Below are 19999 nucleotides of genomic sequence, written 5' to 3'. Positions count from 1 at the left end.
CATCTTTATCTTAAAATGCATGTCATTATTATAGGTCTAATATACCCTTACCTTACAAGTATTGTCATCAGGTAAAGGTATAGTGCTTCTTTATCTTAAAATGTATGCCATTATTATAGGTCTAATATACCCTTACCTTACAAGTATTGTCATCAGGTAAAGGTATAGTGCTTCTTTATCTTAAAATGTATGCCATTATTATAGGTTTAATATACCCTTTCCTTACAAGCATTGTCATTAGGTAACGGTATAGTGCTTCTTTATCTTAAAATGTATGTCATTATTATAGGTCTAATATACCCTTACCTTACAAGTATTGTCATCAGGTAAAGGTATAGTGCTTCTTTATCTTAAAATGTATGCCATTATTATAGGTCTAATATACCCTTACCTTACAAGTATTGTCATCAGGTAAAGGTATAGTTCTTCTTTATCTTAAAATGAATGACGTTATTTAAGGTCTGACGTTACAAAAGGCCATGTTTAATTTCTACGTATATGTATGTCATTATTATAGGTCTAATATACCCTATGACAAGATGGATACAAGAATAAACATAGTTTGTCTCACGGTCCCTGAGCCCAATTACTTTCACATTATTGCACTCTCTGCAATGCTAAAGCCCTAAATGAAGCAAGTCTAGAGTTGTTAGTCTAGAATAAACAGAATACCTCTAGTATTTATATCGGTGTGTATGTGGTGCGTGTGTGTGTGTGTGTGTGGGGAAATGAAAGGTATGTGTAAGTGGGTATGAACGATGTCGTATGCCTTTGTGGTATATGTACTTTGTTATCAGAGATGTCATTTCCCATCGGTTATTTGAATATTATTTAAAAGCTCCCTATACCATATAATTGTATGTATATCGCCAGCACGACACCACATGTTCATAGCTGGAGTGTGCATGTTGTTGCTGCAATATATAGTTAACATCTCTTCTTCAGTTCAGTAGTCCTACATAGGTAGATTGACATATACAGTCAACTCTGGTTATAACGAACACGGTTACAGTGGATATAACGAACCAGATGTGACGATGTTTGTCTTGGCTAATTGCTGTACATGTTTAGTCGATATGCTTACAACGAACAATGGTTATAACGAACTAAAATTTGCGGTACCTATGGTTCGTTATAACCGTATCAGGCGTGTATTTATTGCTGTAAGATATATGTTTCTGGTATATGTATCTCAACGGTAATACGTGGAAAGGAACAGTCCATTTCTTCGCGATATTTATGTGTTAAGAGTTGGAATCTGCGTTCTGCGTTCTGCGTCCAAAACAATGCACCGATCTACAAACTCAAAATTGCATCTCGAATGATTGGTTTGAAGTTTCGCGAATGGTCACAGAGAAAGTACTCTTGTCCTGACAAGAATAACCTCACACACTCCAATGTCATCGAACGCTTGAATGTGTGTGAATGCATATACAAGAGTGCCAACAGGATGTTATTCAGTCTTCTCAATAGACATTCGATAAGAATAAAGTTTCATTGCAGTTTGAATACTTGATTTCTTTTTATACCTTTGCGAGTGCTGACTTGAGTCGCTGCACGTCTCATTAATGACAGGTGAGCATACGTGTGAATAGAGGATGATGCAAGGCTCATGCAAAGTGAAGCAATCGTTGTAATTTAAATACCACACAACGTGGCCCGCATTACATCGATCTATCATTTCACTCTAGGAGTTCAGGTACACCTTTTTTCCATTTTCACACTCTTACGTATTTGGGTTTTTTAGTTGTATTTTTTCACCATGTTATAATCTGCTTGGATGCACTTTGCGGCTCATTGCCAGTTGAGAAATAGATGTGGCTTTTATTTTGGTGTTACGGTTCAAAACATACATTAAATTTGCTCAGACATTCTCAGGAGCGAACTCGACACAGTTAATTGAGAAGAGTAGGTATGTTTGGTTGTTTAGCGCGTCCTGTTTGTTAAAGGTATGTACGTTTTACGTGAACGGGTATGGTTTTCCGCCAACCTACGGCACAAACTCAGCAATCCTAGTTTAACGTGTTAAGGGAGAGAGCGGGGAGATCTCAATGGATGAGTATGCTGGCTTACATGACATGCACGATCCAAAGGAATGTCGGAAGCGCGTAGCCGGCGATTATGCCTCAATTCTCGAGTTACACTAAGTCCTCAATGCGCGTATAAAAGACACGGATTCTCTCCAGGAACATATTGTGTTATAAGGTGGCATACCAACAGCCAAGGAGGACATAGGTCTATTGAACTGGAGTTGGACAATCGCGACATGTGTTCGAAGTGTCTGTGTGATTCCTGGCAACGGGTCATGACATCATCTGCGTGTTTGTCTGAAAGACGTGCCAGCTGGGATGTCGTGTGATTGTCTATTTCCGACAATCCGACGAGGCCACACGCTTTGGTAGTCTTCAATATATAGAACGGTGGCCACGTGGCTGAGCCTAACCTGTACTAAGGACCAATGACTGTCCTCATCATCTGAATATGAACTTGAGGATAATATGACATCCGTTAATAGCTGTGAACCCAGGAGTGTCGACTCGCTGTAACATATTCTCGCCTGAAGGTAGTTATCAACTTTACGAGATTGTTATTCAAATTTATTATCTCACGTACAAGCCGATGGCCTCGTGTTCTTATATTGTGGCTAGATTTAGATCAAAAGGCATTTTTGTTTCGTTCAACTCATGTTTAGTATGACAATTAAAGTTGTTGTATGTCGGTTTGTGTGTTAAATCACAAAGGTAGCCTACTTAGCGTTCCCTTATTGTCGAGGATGTATTCATGGCTTTTTGTATCTTAATGAGTGCAGTTCTGCAGGACCTGACTTCCGTGTTTAATAATGCTAGTTCTTTTAACAAGGAGGCGATGTTGATAAAGAAGCTATCAAGTACTGCGGCGGTTATTAGGGACGGTTAATAACTCCTCAGAGCTTCACACAGTGTGTCCCAGCCGACAGCCCCATTGAAGAGATAAACTCAATTTTAAATATCGTCAGCTTCGAGAAAATGTTTCTACTATCTTATGCAAGGTCTTCCTGTGGAGGTTGAGACGCCGATTCTTGTGTTGGAAATGTGTTTCATCATGTGTTCCCTTTTCTTACAGTGTTCACTGGTCAACTGGTCAACCGGAACCGGATACTGGTCAAACGGAAGTGGAATTACCGGAAGTTAAAAGTAAAAAGGCAAATTGTGGACGGGTTTGCTGTCCTAAATGCGGGGCCAGAGGACATTGGAATAAGTCCAAAATGATGCGAGTGACGGGTCAATGTATTTTGTTTCTAATAATAGCTTCCTGTGGTGGTTTGATCATAAACAACAATTTCGGTTCGAGCGAACACGCACCAGGAATAGTGGATATAGTTGAGGCAACACAATTAAAAGTAAGTATATCTTACTATTACCTTACTGAAAACAACGCCCTTTTTTGGAATTAATTAACTGTCGTTGAATTGAGTTTAAATAGTTGATGGTTTGATAGTGTTTGTAGTTTGTTGTTTTATACAGTAATACATCGTTGGTCTGGATCTCGTCGATCCGGATTATATTTTATATATATTTTGTTTTCTTACAATGAATTCTCAAGAGCCCTGATCCTGTTGGTACCGACGTTTCCTGACAATGTTGCTGTGTACAACAAGCAGAACATTACCCATCCTCAATTTCGTTTCTCGGAATGCTTTGATTGGATTGAAAAGGTCTCATGCTTCATGAATTTATATAATTGGTACCTTCTCTATATTTGTGAATAAAACGTGGCAACTGGTACGATCTAATAATTTGTGTAATGTCATATGATGCTAAACCTTGGCTCATAAAAGTAGTGTTTATAAACATCAAACAATTACAAATGACTAAGTCAATATACCATATGTAAACATAAAATCGATATTTATCATGATTTCCACGTGTAATGGTTAAATACCACGCCACATGTTTAATGGTTGAGTATCGTGTATCCATAAGTGAGTCTTTTTACAAAGCATTAAGCAGAAATTGATAGCGATCGAATCTCAGGTTTTTCAGTGTTCTGAATACAAATAAAGGTTTTCATGTAGAAATTGTTAAAATTACTTTTTTGTAATATGCGATGGAAGTATTCTTATGATAATGGTTAGCTATTTCTGCGGATTATAGTGATTGGCAGTGCACGGATGTTTTAAAAAAACAAATGATCATCTATTCAGTGTTTCAAATGCATCTACGCAAACGTTTGTTTTTAGTGGTCCGTAGTGTGATTTCTCTAACCCCTTCACACAACAAAAGCTCCTGCGTCCAAGAACGCAGGAATGTGCCTCCGTCTTATCTTGGAAACAGACAGGTGGTAAAGTTCGTTTTTGATTTTGTTTTGATAGGTTTCCATGACAGCGGATGGGATTATCATTTCAGTTTAGTTAGTCATCCTGACTGATTAGCTTTCTTTTATCAAGATGGCGTTTCTGCAACCATGTTTGAACATGCGCAGGACTTTGATCAACATTTTTGTTTCCGGTTTTTTATGGAAGTGATAGAAGCTTAGCCTGAGACGTTCCCGATTCATGATGTTGACGTAGTTCGTGTTATTGATGTTGACGTTGAACATAAATAGTTGGTTTTACCAGAAAAAGGTTTAATTAGAGGTGTAACATATATTTTAATAATGAAATATAGTTAATATGATTAAATTGCCAACATCTCACTTAATAGAAAGTTGGTATTGTTTCATACACTGTCCAGTTCTGAATTATGTGAATGTGAAAGGCTCCCCCTTTCATTGTGATAGATTTCAAGTTGCCAAAGGGACACGAGCATGTACCTTTATTTGGGACACACCTAGGTACAAACTTTTAACACACCCTTTTAAAACAGGTTGCTTTGTGTCATTCAAAAAACGACATATGAATGACATGGACACTCCCTAATGATCGATCTAATCCTTATATAAATACCTTGTAAATTGAATGGGTGGTTTTCTGTCCTCCTTTCATGAACGAATATCACCTACAATATGTTTAAATATCACTCCCTGTCGAGAAGGACATGTTTACCTGTCGTCTCGGGCGCGGTGCAGGCCACACCTCCAGATAGCGACATTTCTATTCACCCATTGTAGCTGACGAACTATTCGCAATAGCGTGGCTGATCGAGGCTGACACGCTGAATATGTAGGTGCCTGCTTGATTTTATTCGTTTTAAATATACCATGTAGGGAGTGAGTTTAGTTTTACGCCGCGTTTAGCCATATTCCCGCGGGGGACACCAGAAATGGGCTTCACACATTGCACCCATGCGGGGAATCGAACCAGGGTCTTCATCGAACGCTTTAACCACTAGACTACCCCACCACCCCTATATTCCATGTAAGAAAATAATACATGTTTATATTATATATCTCAGATATGTTTCATATCTAGTTAACAGGCAGGTACATGAGTGTTCCATTAAATGGAATTGTTATCGTCGAAAAATGAATGTCCGGGTTTGATATGCTGCAACAATACGTCTCCCCTCTGCATATACGATTGTATATGGTGCAACAATACGTCTCCCCTCTGTATATACGATTGTATATGCTGCAACAATACGTCTCCCCTCTGTATATACCATTATATATGGTGCAAACATATACACATTGTTAATGTACATGAACTTACACGTAGGAAACAAATTTATATTGACATTATGTTGTAATATTTACGTCATGCAAAAGATGTTGACCTTGCACTGTTATGCCGAAATTTTGAATTTAATAATGTCGGATTTAATAATGACGGATTTAATAATGGGCTGTCTACGCTGTTTACAAATAGTTCCCGACTAGGAAATCAAGATACAGTTAAAATGTCAGAGGTATAGGAAAGCGGTATCCACGCTCTGATGTGATGACAGTAGTCTATATATTGCCTTGTTGTGGTCCACAATGTACGGAATGTAACCACACGCAAAAGTGGAATGGCCATGCAAAACCCGCTCATACTGTTCACTGTCCCGCTAGCCTAATGCTTCTTAATGATGCAGGGGCCTATTTGAGCTTACTACGGACAGTGATAAATATATAATTAATAAATTAATTGGTATTGGTATTGATACCGACGTTTTCACACTGCCCATCTTATCTGTATTTGTGTTTCCTCTTGTCGCTGGTCAAAGTTGCTATTGCTCTTCAATCATAAAACACATCGAATTCAAACCTTCTCACTGAATGAATGAATGAGTTTAGCTTTACGTCGCACACTACAATAGTCTAGCTATATGGCGGCGGTCTGTAACTAATCGAGTCTGGACCAGACAATCTAGTGATTAACAGCATGAGCATCGATCTATGCAATTGGGATACGATGTTAGTCGCCTCTTACGACAAGCATGGGTTACTGAAGATCAATTCTAACCCGGATCTTCACGGGTCCATCTCACTGAAGGTTTCACTAGCAATGTCTGAATATGTCACTGTTAGGCTACACATGCCATACGTAGAAAAGTAAGAGTAAACAGGGACGTTGTTCCCCAACGTAAAAGAATTTGCAGTTGGGTGCGTGTCAAGTTGTAATACATTCCTGTAGCACGTTTCAAGGTTACGCGAAGAAGTTTTATTGCAGGGCCTCGTTAGCCACAGGTAAAATATTGAAAACGCAAAGCCTGCTGAGACTATTTACGCATTCCAGAAACTAAATAACATCCTGAAAGTACGTTCAACGGCGGATTCGTAATAACAAAGAAACGGTAACCTAAGGCCAAGTATTCCCTTACTTTTCTAATCAAATAATGACGTTGTACCTCTCTGCTATTTTTTACACATTCTATTTAGCGAAGCATCTATACCAAGGTAAACCGCTGTATTTATAGCACATCAATATACCGATTATAGGGCGTCCCAAGACCAAACCTGCCAGTTGTTCCACAAGTAAATTCAGCTTCGAATTCTGGCGAGAGTAAACACTGAATTAGCCTCAGTGATCCGAAAATACCTGTGTGCGGGGGCGGGGGGTGTTTCCTGTAACTCATGAAGACAGTTGGTTGAACTATAAACTTAGTATACTATGTAACGCTGCAAGTTAGAGTGCACATTGATGCTAGGAGGAAATATCCTTTGCTCTAAGATAGGGCCACGGAAGGCTCTCCTTATCACTTAGTAATTATTGATATTGCTGATAATCGAGTAATAAGCACAGTTATGAACCAGGAAGTACCATGAATAAAGACTGATATAGGGGTTGATAAGTTGAAATATATTTGGCAAATTAATAAATTGGGAAACAAATTGGAACATTAAGTTTTATGACTTAAATGTTAAGGACTAATTCCGCTTGAGTCTTGCTCTTTACGTGGTCATATCTGAAATTTTTATTAATTTGCACCTTTGGTTCTGTGGCCACAACACATGTAATTCTATTTTGAGACATTTTGTTTGCTTATTTCTTTGATTGTTTTGTTGTTGTTGTTGTTGTTTAGTGACCTGAAGAACAACATTTGTTGTCTGACGGACAAAGTATACACCTGCATTTCTAGGACATGCAAATTTTTAAGAATGCATCTTCAAAATTACTCTCTTTATGCTCATGATCCTCATAAACATAAGTAATATATTTCTATTTGTATGACGATTATCGCTGTGCTTGAAGTCTTTCTTTTCATACCAAAAGAAGTGATGTGTCAATTATAATGTAAAACGTCACCGACACAGAATTACCTGTCTCCAATATTCTATTGTGGGATTCCTCTGGACGTAAAAGGCAAAATAGAGGTTGGATTGACAGCACAACCCCAGCCTAATAGACGTAGTGGTGTACACCTTTAACTGTTCAACAGTCACATTTGTTTGCTGGTTTGCACGGACATTGTATCCGTGGTTATGTAATTATAATGTGTGAGATGCTCGAGGAACAAAAACCCGAAACAGCCCTACACAGCTAAACTTACAATGTGCCCTGAAAAGAGATTTTCGTTGTAAATGAACTTTATTTTACCACCAGAGGGAGATAAGATATGCGTGTTGCTATAGGAACACACGTGAAACAGACAGTAAGGCAGACTTCACGATAATACTTGACTAAACGTTTACTTTCAGTATTTCCCTCTGCGGACGAGGCACCGAGCCATCAAATAAGAATCCTGCCTGGGGTACCTAGATGAAGATAGGCAATTGAATTTCGTATAACTTGGTTCAACAGAGACATGTGCAGGAAACACCGATTACTGACTCCGAATACAGCCTACCTCAATATCAGCACTACTCTGATAATGGACTTTTAAGCGCAGTTCCACATTTCTGCTGCCTGTGGTGCGATGCAGAACTGCGCATTTCATTTAAAATTTAAAACCTAAAGATTCCCATGTCAAGTAAAAGTCCAACAATCAGCATTGCTTTTCATAATATCAAGTCGAGCTCGGCTGTATCATGTAGAAACTGATACACAACCCACGTGTCCATGGATCTGAGCCAATAAGTCACTTAACGGGATTGAATGTATTAAGTCCAACTCTAAAAACAGATTTTTATCAACTCTTAGGTCTAACATTGAATCCCATATTAAACATGTGCTTAAACAGCCCAACATGCAAAAATGACTAAAAATCCAATTCAGTTCAAATAACTCAAGTCTTTACAAGTTCAAAAGTTCGAATAAAAACTCTAATGCGCCATTGAAACATCAAACATAAAAAACAGCTTGGAAGACAAAATAATTTGCCTCTTACAACGCTTACAGGCTAAAACAGTCAAAGATAAGTGTTTATTACCGTCACAACGTTCCACGCGTTTCAAAACATCCTCCACTCATCAGTGTAAATGTCCTACTCACCTAATGCATACCGCAGAGAAGGAATCATGTAAACGACGGATGAAAAAGCCGAAATGAATCCCAAATGTTTATCCATAAACGAAGATGTACAATAAACAAGACCCTTCGTAACCAATTCCCTAATGCTGAGCTGAAAGGTGAAACATTACTGACAGTCGTCTAAGACAGTGTCTTACCAAACAGCACCATTCTATGACGGAGAGCGGTAATTAATTACGAAAACATAGGGTTAAGACAGGGTTGATTATTTGCTTCATAGCTTTTCATACATATTGTTTTTTATCCACTTCAATCATAGTCAATGAGAAAGATACTAGCCACATAAAGAAACTGTGCATTGTCAAAATATTATCCCAGTTGATAAGTACGATAACCATGCCAAAGGTACATATAAACTTTAATGGAGGGATCATGAGACAAGTCGGGAGAATTTCAATTGAAAAATCAATCACAATGACGTCAGGAGTCCACAAGCGGGACAGGGGTCAAACGACCATGTCACAAGCTCAATAACGGGTATGTCCACCATCGACATTGAGAACAGCAGTGCATCGACGACGCATAGAGCCTATCGAAGGCTTGTGGGATGTCACGCCAGATTCTCTCAAGTTCTGTTGCAAGGTCAAGGACGTTATCTGGCGGATGAGGAAGACGGCGTAGACGTCGATCCATCTCATCCCAAACATGCTCTATCGGGGAGAGATCCGGTGAATTTGCAGGCCAAGGCAGTAAGTCAACTCTGTGGTGTTGCAAGAAATCCATAGCAACCCTTGCGGTATGAGGGCGGGCATTGTCCTGTTGGACTGTTAACCCAGGGCCACGACGTTGCAGAAAAGGAATTGCCCCAGATCGAAGAATCTGATCCCTGTAGCCCACACCAGTTAAGTTGCCCTGAACAATCACCAAAGGAGTTCTTTGGCGTGCTGTTATTCCACCACAAATCATCACGGAACCACCACCAAAGCGATTCCTCTCCAAGACACAGGCCTGTGCATAACGTTCTCCCACGCGTCTATAGGCACGTTGACGTCCATCACTATGGGAAATGTTAAACCTGGACTCATCTGTAAAAACAACATTTCTGCACCAAAACAAGGGTATGCAGACATGATTTCGGCACCACATTGTCGATGACGTTGTGTCAGGTGGCGGGACGTCGTGGTCTGATCCCGTGATGACGCAAACGTCGTCGAACTGTGTTGGGGTGGATACGGCGAAGTCCTGGGATGGTTCGGGCAGTCATCACTACAGTCTGAAACCCGTGGCGAAGATGGGTCACCCTTATCCATCTGTCCTGTCTTGGCGTTGTTACACGTGGACGTCCAGAACGTGGCCGATCGATGACGTCATTTGTGCTCTGGTAGCGTCTCACCAGTGCAGAAATGGTGTTCCGGTGGCAGTGGAAATGTGCAGCCACTTGTCGTTGAGACATTCCCCCACGGACCATCCCAATGGCTCATGACGTTGTGCAGACGTGAGCCTTGGCATGCTATGCGTTTCAATAGCCGTTTAATTTTTTAGCGATCGCAAGGGCAGGGGTTGAGCTTTCCAAAGTGACAGTATTGTGTGGCATTCATTTGCTCCGTTTCTCTTTCCCTGGAATGCACGTGCAACAACATATTGCACGTCTCAAGGACGAACCCACTGACGTCACGTGCATGCATGTTGGATACATGTCACTAATCTCTGAGTTTAAATCCTTATGTGTCTACACAGGTTTGATAAATTTAGATTTTAATTTTTTGTATGCACAGTTTCTTTATGTGCCTAGTATATAAACATCTGACGTGAATATTTACTTTTTGACGTCTTTACAACAATCCTTTCATCCGTGATTTGTAAACAACCCTTGAGGTTCTCCTAACGAGAGTTTTCTTCACCATCACCCATTAAATTCCAGGCATATTATGTATTGAATGACAGAACAAACGTACAATGGATGTCTTCACTACTAATCTTACTTTGTGACGCACATATACACACTTAAACTGCTCTATGGACTTGCTTCGTCATTGCAAGTGTTTACTTCATGTATATAATTAACTTTGCCATATCCTGCCGCGCCCTCGTCGCTGATTGGTCGAACCCCCAACACACCCCCATGACATAAAGTTAACAAAGGTGAACACATCCTTTATCACTTCTTACACTGTTATTATCATACCAAAGATGATATGTAAATGCCAAAATGTCATTAAGTGTACAGACACCTGGTGCTTCCTACTTTAAGTCCTGATAATCATTCTCTTAACTCTGTCTCGAGATGTTCCTTTTCGCCAGGCTGTCTGCCGATCATATCGCGAGTGTAATCACTGAAGCATGCCAGTACGTTACAGGCTAGAGCAGTTGCGTCATCTTCTCAGGGGCTATTCTTTTTACCAACAGCAAAGTGTATGAACAAGACCAGCAACTACACGTGGCAAAAGCATGCAAACGATTATTTAAATGTGATTCTTTGAGAAAATACGTTTTAAATACCTTGCAAGTATAATGCTTAGTCATGCATTTCACTTATCGCAAAAGTTCCTTACACTTCATGTCCTTATTAAAATAAAAGATTAGTTCATTTGATCTTTATCAGTATGTCGCAACTACGTGGTATGCATGGATTCGTGCATGGTTCAGTCAGTTCGTTAAAAAATAAAAAGATAATTGTATGTTTGTTATACCAACTTGACTACATATCTGTGGATATCGAATTATTTGTGACGTTTGTGGGCGTTCATCTTTGAGATCAAAGCGAAACCAAAAGTATGGTATACACGTCAGTGACACTTTCCCCCCATGGTGATATCTTTCTCATTTATGCGGGTGTTTGTAGATCGACGTCTATGTATATTTCCGACAGACCAAAGGTCTTAATCTGAATTCAGCTGGGATTCGAACCTGAATTCATTGCGACCTGACAAATGGATATCGCGTTTGTTCCTGTCCTGGAACACCGTGCGATGGGTGCAAATATTTCTAATATGTGTGTGGCATTAGTTTCTGAGCAAACCAGTGACCGAAATCATGAGCAGCGTGCTACGTCATCGGAGCAAGGTGATAGGAAACATCCCGAACCTGTTCACCTCATTCTGTCTGTCGAATATTCCGACAATCATGTAAACAGAAGCCGCTTTCCGGAACTAATTGATCGATGCTGTTTGATCACTGAATTGTCTGGTCCAGACTCGATTATTTACAGACCACCGCCATATAGCTTGAATATTGCTGAGTGCGGGGTAAACCTAAAACTCACTCACTCACCCGAACTAATGTAATAGCAAAAGCAAGTTGCATCACATTCTTTCGCTCCACATTAAATATACACGGGGCTATTCGCTCCACTGAGTTAAGTTCAAAACGAAGTTCCTGTCGTAACAATTACATGTGACATGCTGAAGCTCACACAACGCATGTAAACTGCGACACAGGTATTTCATTCTTCACAGGATATTTAAAGTTGAACTATATATGGAATGTGTCACGAGTCGATGGCATGTGGTCCTGCATGTACCCAGCTGAACGCATCATAACGCTACTCCCCCTCTTCCGTCAGTAACGTCACAGGGTGTGTGGCAGGTCAATGTGACCCTCTTCCTCAAACAAGTCACCTTGCCAAAGGACAGATGTGACGTGAATACGTCTCGCTTATATTTACATGTTGAATATATGTTATGGGACTGATACGTCCGGCCTATATGTTCATGGTAATGTAGGCATGTTATTGTGGGACTGGTACGTCAGACCTATATGTTCATGGTAATGTAGGCATGTTATTGTGGGACTGGTCCGTCAGACCTATATGTTCATGGTAATGTAGGCATGTTATTGTGGGACTGGTACGTGAGACCTATATGTTCATGGCAAATGTAGGCATGTTATTGTGGGACATGTACAAGAATCGAAGGGGTTGCCGCACAAGGTCATGCCATTTAGAAGCGTTTATCACACGAAAGCCGGAATACCCTTAAGAATAAACGGTGTCTTTTACCAAGTTAAAATATATGTAGTCCTTGTGTACGTGCTTGTCAGATACTCTGCCTCTCACTGCCCAATGAATGTCACTATGACCCAGTAAATTAGCCCAAGATACCACATCCTTCCATTGCCGTGAGCCTTGTAAATGATAACCTTACAACAAATATAAATACACCATGGCGTACATTTCTGTCTCAGACTGAATGGCAAAAATCAGCCACGGTTGTATTTGTTATTTATCTTTCTCCAGAAAGCATCCCTTTCAGACTTAACCCCAGGTTCTTCAGCTCTTTGCTTTTGTCGTAACTGGCATTTCTGCTGTTGCACGGCCCTAATTCCGGCAAGAGAATGTCGTAAAAATGTCGCTAATATGAATCGCTACCGACTGTTCCTGGATGTGACAGTATAACAAATAGACATGCTAGCAGGTTTCAGGAAGGAATTTCACGTCACTTTCCAGGAGATGTACCTGAAATTCAAGGCAGTACCCCTCTACATGTTGCTGATAGACTTGACAGGGACTTTTTTTATCTTCTTCCTTTTCAAGTGAAACGTTGGGTAGTAACAAGATGATATTCATGCTGCCGAAATGCGTGTATTTACGAACTGGCCGGCTGAATGTATATCACTGTCACTGATGTCATGTTGTAGTTTGTCTGCCTTCAGGTGTTTCCTTGAACTTTAACTGCTTTCACTCGACCACGAATACCCATTACTTTCTGTAAACAAAAGCCAAATAACATAAGCCTAACTTAAATACATTAGGCTACTTTGAATAGTGATTATGTTAGCGTGAAAGGTTATTGCCAACGAAAGCGTAAAGTTTTCGGTATTCATAGCGGTTGTCCCCACTGTGAGGTAATGGAATTACTTTCACTCACTAACCTAACAAATATACACCCACACACATATTCACTCACTCACTCACTCACACACACACACACACACACACACTAACTCACTCTTACACACTTACACATACACACACACACTCTCACACAACTCTCTCACACACACTCACTCACACATACCCACACTCTCACTCACACTTGATCTTTAACCGTGGTGTGTGGTGATCCTATGATAATACTCAACTCACAAGCAAGTCTGACCAAGTTTATGTTTATTTCCAGGGAGTCCACCTACAACCTGTGCCTTTAAGTGAATTAAAAAGACAATTACAGCATACAAAAAATTACTATGACTTTTTTACGAATATTCCTGAATAAGAAAGATTTATCGAATGAATTGATAGACGAAATAGTGAACGCCAGGACTATACAGAAATTCCTAGGAGCGGAGAAGAAGAGTAGAGATTACAGCGAGGACTATGACGATGAGGACTGGGTTGTGGATGAAGAGGACATGCACATGGATGAAGAGCAGGATCGCCTGGATGAAGGTAAACACTAACTAGAGTCAGATAGGATGGCATAGAACGTTGTTGTTGGAGGGGATGTTTTCTCGTCTTGGGAGGAGCATGATGAATTGGAACTTTGAAGGAAATATTCTTTAAATGGGGTCCTTTTTGTGTTACCTGCTCATATTTATTCTTTGCGTCGAACGATGCTCGTGATGCTGATCACTGGATTGTCTGGTCCAGACTTGATTATTTACAAATAGCTGGAATATTGCTGAGTGCGGTGTCAAACTAAACTCACTCATATTTTGTGTTGATTGTCGAGTGTCCGTTATACTGAGTATTACTGTATGCCAATCTGCAAATCCTGGTTTAGTGGCAGCTAAAAAGTACGTACTCCATCGTCGCACATGTCCTGACATCCATTGATCTTATCTCCCACTTTTCCCAAGAAACCCATGCTTGTCGTAAGAGGCAACTAACGGGATCGGGTGGTCAGGCTCGGTGACTTTCACATGTCATCATCCAAATTTCATAGTTCCACATAGCTTGGATTATTGTTAAACAAACCATCTAACCAATCCAAGAAACCAGGTGTATAAGTATGTAGGCACCACCTCCGTGGCCTAATGGTTAGGGTGTTTGCTCGGAGAGTGGAAATCGGTTGTTCGAACCCCTGGTCGAGTTAAAAAGCTGATTCTCGTTGCTTGCTTTTCAATTAAAGAATAAAATAAGAGCTTGTCACCTCGGAGTTAGTATAGATTATATTTTGTCATTCCAGAACTTTCGGACGCGATGTATCATATTGAAGAAATGGCCAACAGTCCTCTTGGTGAGTGTAAGACGCCGCAGCCAGAGATTGTCAACGTCATAGACGAAGAAAACCGACACCGTGTCTACTTCCCACAATGCACAGTGGTACACCGCTGCAAGAACGTATCCGGGTGTTGTGGCGCGACGAACAGGGAATGTGGGCCTATCACCATAGAAGTCATCGAAAAATCCTTCATCGTAAGTCAGAACACCTTCTGTATAACTATCCTGTTCCTCTCCATGGAACACCGGGTGGCGAATTTGTCTATTTTGCGTACCAGAAACGACCCGGGGTTAGAATTTATCTTCAGTAACCCATGCTTGTCGTAAGAGACGATTAACGGGATCTTGTGGTCAGACTCGCTGACTTGGTTGACACATGTCATCGTTTCCCCATTGCGTAGATCAATGCTCATGCTGTTGATCACTGGATTGTCTGGTCCAGAATCGATTATTTACAGACCGCCGTCATATAGATGGAATATTGCTGACAGAAACCTCTGGTCGTTGGTTGAAATCCCAGAATCGAGCTAGTTATACTTCTAGAGCTTTCACCAGATTGGTAAAGTCTAAGACCTGTTTGGACTTTCCAATTCGCATCTCTCGATGCAAAGACCAGCTGGTACTGTTCTCTACGTACAGTGAAGGGTTGTTTACTATTCATGATTTACGACCGCTGTTTAAAGTTGGCCCTTAACTATACCGATGGGTCTAGAAATACCGGCTTAACCAACAGAATAACATCTGTAGCTGATGGTATTTTAGGCGAAGTCAAATGAATACCATTTTGATTGAATTGTGTTTCTATGTTGCGGTATTAATATAGATTCAGTTTGACAAGTGTACCCGTGAATTGCAAGAGAAATTATCAAAATATCCAGTTGAAACTTTAAAGAAATAGTTCAAGTTTGTATGATCAAATTATACTCACTCTAACTGAATTAATGGCATGTTATGATTTTTCTTAACGACAGGTCGTGCAGCTAATTGGAGACAATACCCTTCCAGACAAAGATATGGTCGAGAAGAAGAGATTTATCAACCATACAGAATGCGCCTGTAAGGAAAAAACAAGGTCTTCCCAAGTACGTATCAGTCTACTCGATGTAGTGACAGAACGGTGGTTAGGCTCGGTGAATTGGTTCATTGTATGTCACCCTACCCTAACTGCGTTGGTCGGTGTTCATAACATCAAGCACTTGATTGTCAGGCAGGTTAAATCATCTACATGTCACCGTCGCATTAATAGGACATGCCTACTGGGTGAGTGAGTTTAGTTTTACGCCTCTTTTAGCAATATTCCAGCAATATCACTTCGGGGAAAACCAGAAATGGGGAATCGAACCTGAGTCTTCGGCGTGACGAACGAAATCTTTAACCACTAGACTACCCCACCGCCCCACCAAAAATGGAAAAATGCTGTAGATACTGACATACAAGAAAAACGCATAATCATGTTTTCTATGTTCAAGTGGGGCGCTAGGGTAGCCTAGAGGTTAAAGCGTTCGCTCGTCACGCCGAAAACTCGGGTTCGATTCCCCACATGGGTACAATGTGTGAAGCCCATTTCTGGTGTCCCCCATCGTGATATCGCTTGGATATTGCTAAAAGCGGCGTAAACCCCAACTCACTCACTCACTCACTCACTCTGTGCTCAAGTCTATCTTGAGACATATCAAAGGAGTTTCGAACCCGAATAACGGCATTGTTATGGATCTTTATTCATGTCTAAATGAACAGAACATAATAATTTGTAAACCAAATATTACAAAAATAAAATTAATCTTTAACATTGTTTCAGTATCTTTGAATGAGACCATCAATAGAACATGTCTACCTAATATAGGGGCGGTGGAGTAGCCTAGTGGGTAAAGCGTTCGCTCGTCACGCAGAAGCCCCAGGTTCGATTTCCCACGTGGCTACAATGTCTGAAGCCAATTTCTGGTGTCCCCCGCCGTGATATTGCTGGAATATTGCTACAAGCGCCGAAAACCAAACTCACTCACTCACTCATTACATAATATATATATTTCATATTCATATTTCAGTTGTGACAGATACAAGTGTCCATTTCCTTTCATGATGATGCGCAAAGGGGTTCAGTGCGCATGTGACTGTGAACAGTCAGCTGATGAAAACAACTACGTATGTCAGAGTGTCAAAGATGGTTTCATACCGCTACAAGAAAGAGACTTAGCGTAAGCATCTTAAGACATTAAAAGACATCAATTCTTTTTATAGTGGTACAATGTATTTGAGTAAATATTAGTCACCGGGAGCCATTGGTGTCAGAATCGAAACGTTAAATGAGTCAGTTAGGTAAATATTGATATCTAAATTATCAAGAATAAATGTTGCTTAACAAAGTCTACTAAAAGTATATCTCACGTATACCATGTATGTATCTTTTCAGTTAAAAGTAAAAAATGATTGTTTCATACGGATACAAGAAAGATCTCCTTGATAACAGCAGATCCAAAAGAAACTTTTAAGTCTCTGCTAAAGACCCATCTATGCACTGCTGCCTTTCTGTATAGTTATGTGAACTATTTCCTTCCCCAATATTGCCAAAGCGCCACTGAGCATCTCTATGGTGGATATTACGCGCTTTATAAATACATTATAATTTATTATTATTATTATATCCAGGACTAGATTGGGCGATCGATCTTTATGGGTGCAGTCCCCACTCTCACGAACAAAGTTTCTCTTATATAAAGTCTGCACCTTCTGTACAGGCTTTCCGCCGCCTCCTTGAAACGTACCTATTTTCCTCAGAATGGTGTGTTCTGGAACAAGGAACTGACATTACAAGACTATGTGAAGCGCCTGTGAGCAGCCTAGCTGTAACTCGGCGCTATATAAATAGATTATTATTATTTAGAGAAATACTATACCTTATTAAAAAAATGTCTTGTGTTCTTACACAAAAACTAATGGCAAAATTTATTTTCAGGTGTATTAAGGCGAAAACGTGTCTAAAACCAGTTTGCACACATGGTACATTACATGTGCAGTCAGGTCACTGTCCGTCGATTCAAAATGATGGCCTTGGATCTCCATTCGATGTTCCGATAGAGCGACAGACGGATCGACATGTTCGACACTTACGACACAAGAAAGGGAGAAACAAGGACAAAGACTTAGGAAAAGGTCAAGAAAAAGCTGGGAAATAGTCATACTGTGTTGTCATGGTAATCTGTAACCATGGAAACAATCTCTACCTCTCCCTCCACCCTGGACCTTATACGCATTCAGCGACACGTAACCGACGTGACCTTCACCCTGAATTGTCACGTGACAGGAAACAAGTGCAGAGATATATATGTATCATAGATTTATATGACGTCATCGCACGCCAAACATAACGTGCACTCTCCCAAGCTCCATACACCAACTTATCTATACAGCACACAAGACAAAGGGAGGCATCTGTATATACGTGTATATGAAATCTGCTGTATAAAAGAAGAGCTGTGACGAATTCAGGACAATGTGAATGACTCTCGCCAGATTGTCGTACAGGAAGATTACTTTGGATTTCAAATGCAATTTTCGTTCTTACACATCTGCAAATGCTGCTGCGTTAACGTTATAAATGTCATTTCATGGAAGTGCCATACAACACTGTCAACTGTGATGACGGTCATACATCGAAATATACTCTCCACAATAAGAAACGCATAGGTGGTGCCACTATTTTCAAAAGTACATTTCGTGGATAGATAATAGCCCTGCTGCACAGCAACAGAAACATTCTTTTAGAGTTCGTTCCAAGTGATCAGAGCCACAAAATGGTCTCATTGAAGTTGATAGAGGTTAATATCGACGAACTTTAACATTTGCACGTAATCTTAGGAAACTGAAATAAAAGCAGTTTTCACCTGTAAATCATGCATTTGGGCAATTGTTTTCGCAACTATGCTAACGAAACTATTTTGAAAACTGGTCATGACAAGGCTCAGTTTTAATGCGAGAAAGAACGCTAATGTTTGACTTCAAGCTGGTAAATGACAAGCGCCACTCGCAATTTCAAATCCTTGGGCAAACGTCTACGTCTAATGCCTGCAAAGACTGTGCGTAACGTTCTCGGGTTGCTGTAATCAAGACGTTATTTCATCTCACAAATGGGGTAACCTCCAGTCACTCAAATCTAAATGATAGAACGCGTTGTTTTTGCAACCGATCAAACACAGCGTACCCCTTCAGACATTTTGCAGAATTCACAAAATGAATCTCTTGAAAACCACATATGCGTTTCTTTTTAAGCTTGAGTATTCGTAGGACATTAAAATGGCGCCGTTACGATGACGATGGTGTCTGTGATGTATAGATATTATATTTATTGAATATATTTTCTCAGTTTAACGATGGTGAGCGTATGAATGTTGAGTGATGTGTGAAATTAACCGCAACAGGAGCGACAACATGACACCGGAACAGCAGCATTCTGGTCTATTGCATTTATGAACATTTTATGTGGTGCTGATATTCTTGTAAACTTATTCTTGTTGTTGTCAATAAAATAAAATTAATCCTAACAAAATATTACAAAGCTTGTTTACTCTCCCAGAAGTTTCAACTTGGACGCAGAGTGAGCATTTACACACACGGACATTCATAGCCACACAATTACAACTTTTCGTATTCACTTGCTGGTATTTCCACCGACTACCAAAAAATAATTGCAGGGCGTAGGATTTAATTCATGGCCCTACAATGTTTACATCAAACAATGGTTTGGTTTGCGAGATGCGTCCAGTGGTGAGGAGGCAGCACGTGAGGTCACAGATTATGAGCAACGTTGCTATGAGAGGTTACTTGGACGAATGGCCAATACAGAAGCACAAGTCTCCATGTGCGAGTGACTTGTCCGAGTGAGTGAGTGAGTTTAGTTTTACGCCGCACTCAGCAATAGTCCAGCTATATGGTCGCTGTCTGTAAATAATCGGATCTGGACCAGACAATGTCAGTGATCAATAGCATGAACATCAATCTATGCAATTGGGATACGATGACATATGTCAATTCTAGCCCGGATCTTCACGGGTAGACTTTTTCTAAATATACCTCTGTTCACCCACCAGTTA

General features: G+C 40.3%; 1 protein-coding gene across 6 annotated transcripts in view; it reads left to right on the top strand.

Moving 5' to 3' along the window:
- Window positions 1–18165, top strand: part of LOC124262238 (platelet-derived growth factor subunit B-like) — a 75311-nt gene extending 57146 nt beyond the window's left edge. For 3 of the 6 annotated variants that reach the window (XR_006894529.1, XM_046696718.1, XM_046696721.1), the window contains 6 exons: window positions 3103–3379; window positions 13870–14138; window positions 14878–15107; window positions 15884–15994; window positions 16958–17107; window positions 17866–18165. Coding sequence is in view for 5 of the 6 variants with exons in the window: in XM_046696718.1 (XP_046552674.1) it covers window positions 13937–14138; window positions 14878–15107; window positions 15884–15994; window positions 16958–16963 (549 nt within the window). In the remaining variant the exon portion in view is untranslated. Of the gene's footprint in view, window positions 1–1622; window positions 1700–1932; window positions 1950–1982; window positions 2564–3102; window positions 3380–13869; window positions 14139–14877; window positions 15108–15883; window positions 15995–16957; window positions 17108–17865 lie in introns of those variants that run through there. The other 3 variants (XM_046696719.1, XM_046696720.1, XM_046696717.1) reach the window with 3 other exon arrangements.
- The last annotated feature ends 1834 nt before the right edge of the window (window positions 18166–19999 follow it).

Source organism: Haliotis rubra, unplaced genomic scaffold (assembly GCF_003918875.1).
Source record: "Haliotis rubra isolate DU_JTF1 unplaced genomic scaffold, ASM391887v1 Scf829, whole genome shotgun sequence".
NCBI lineage: Eukaryota > Metazoa > Mollusca > Gastropoda > Lepetellida > Haliotidae > Haliotis > Haliotis rubra.
This window is presented reverse-complemented; position numbering and strand designations above follow the sequence as displayed.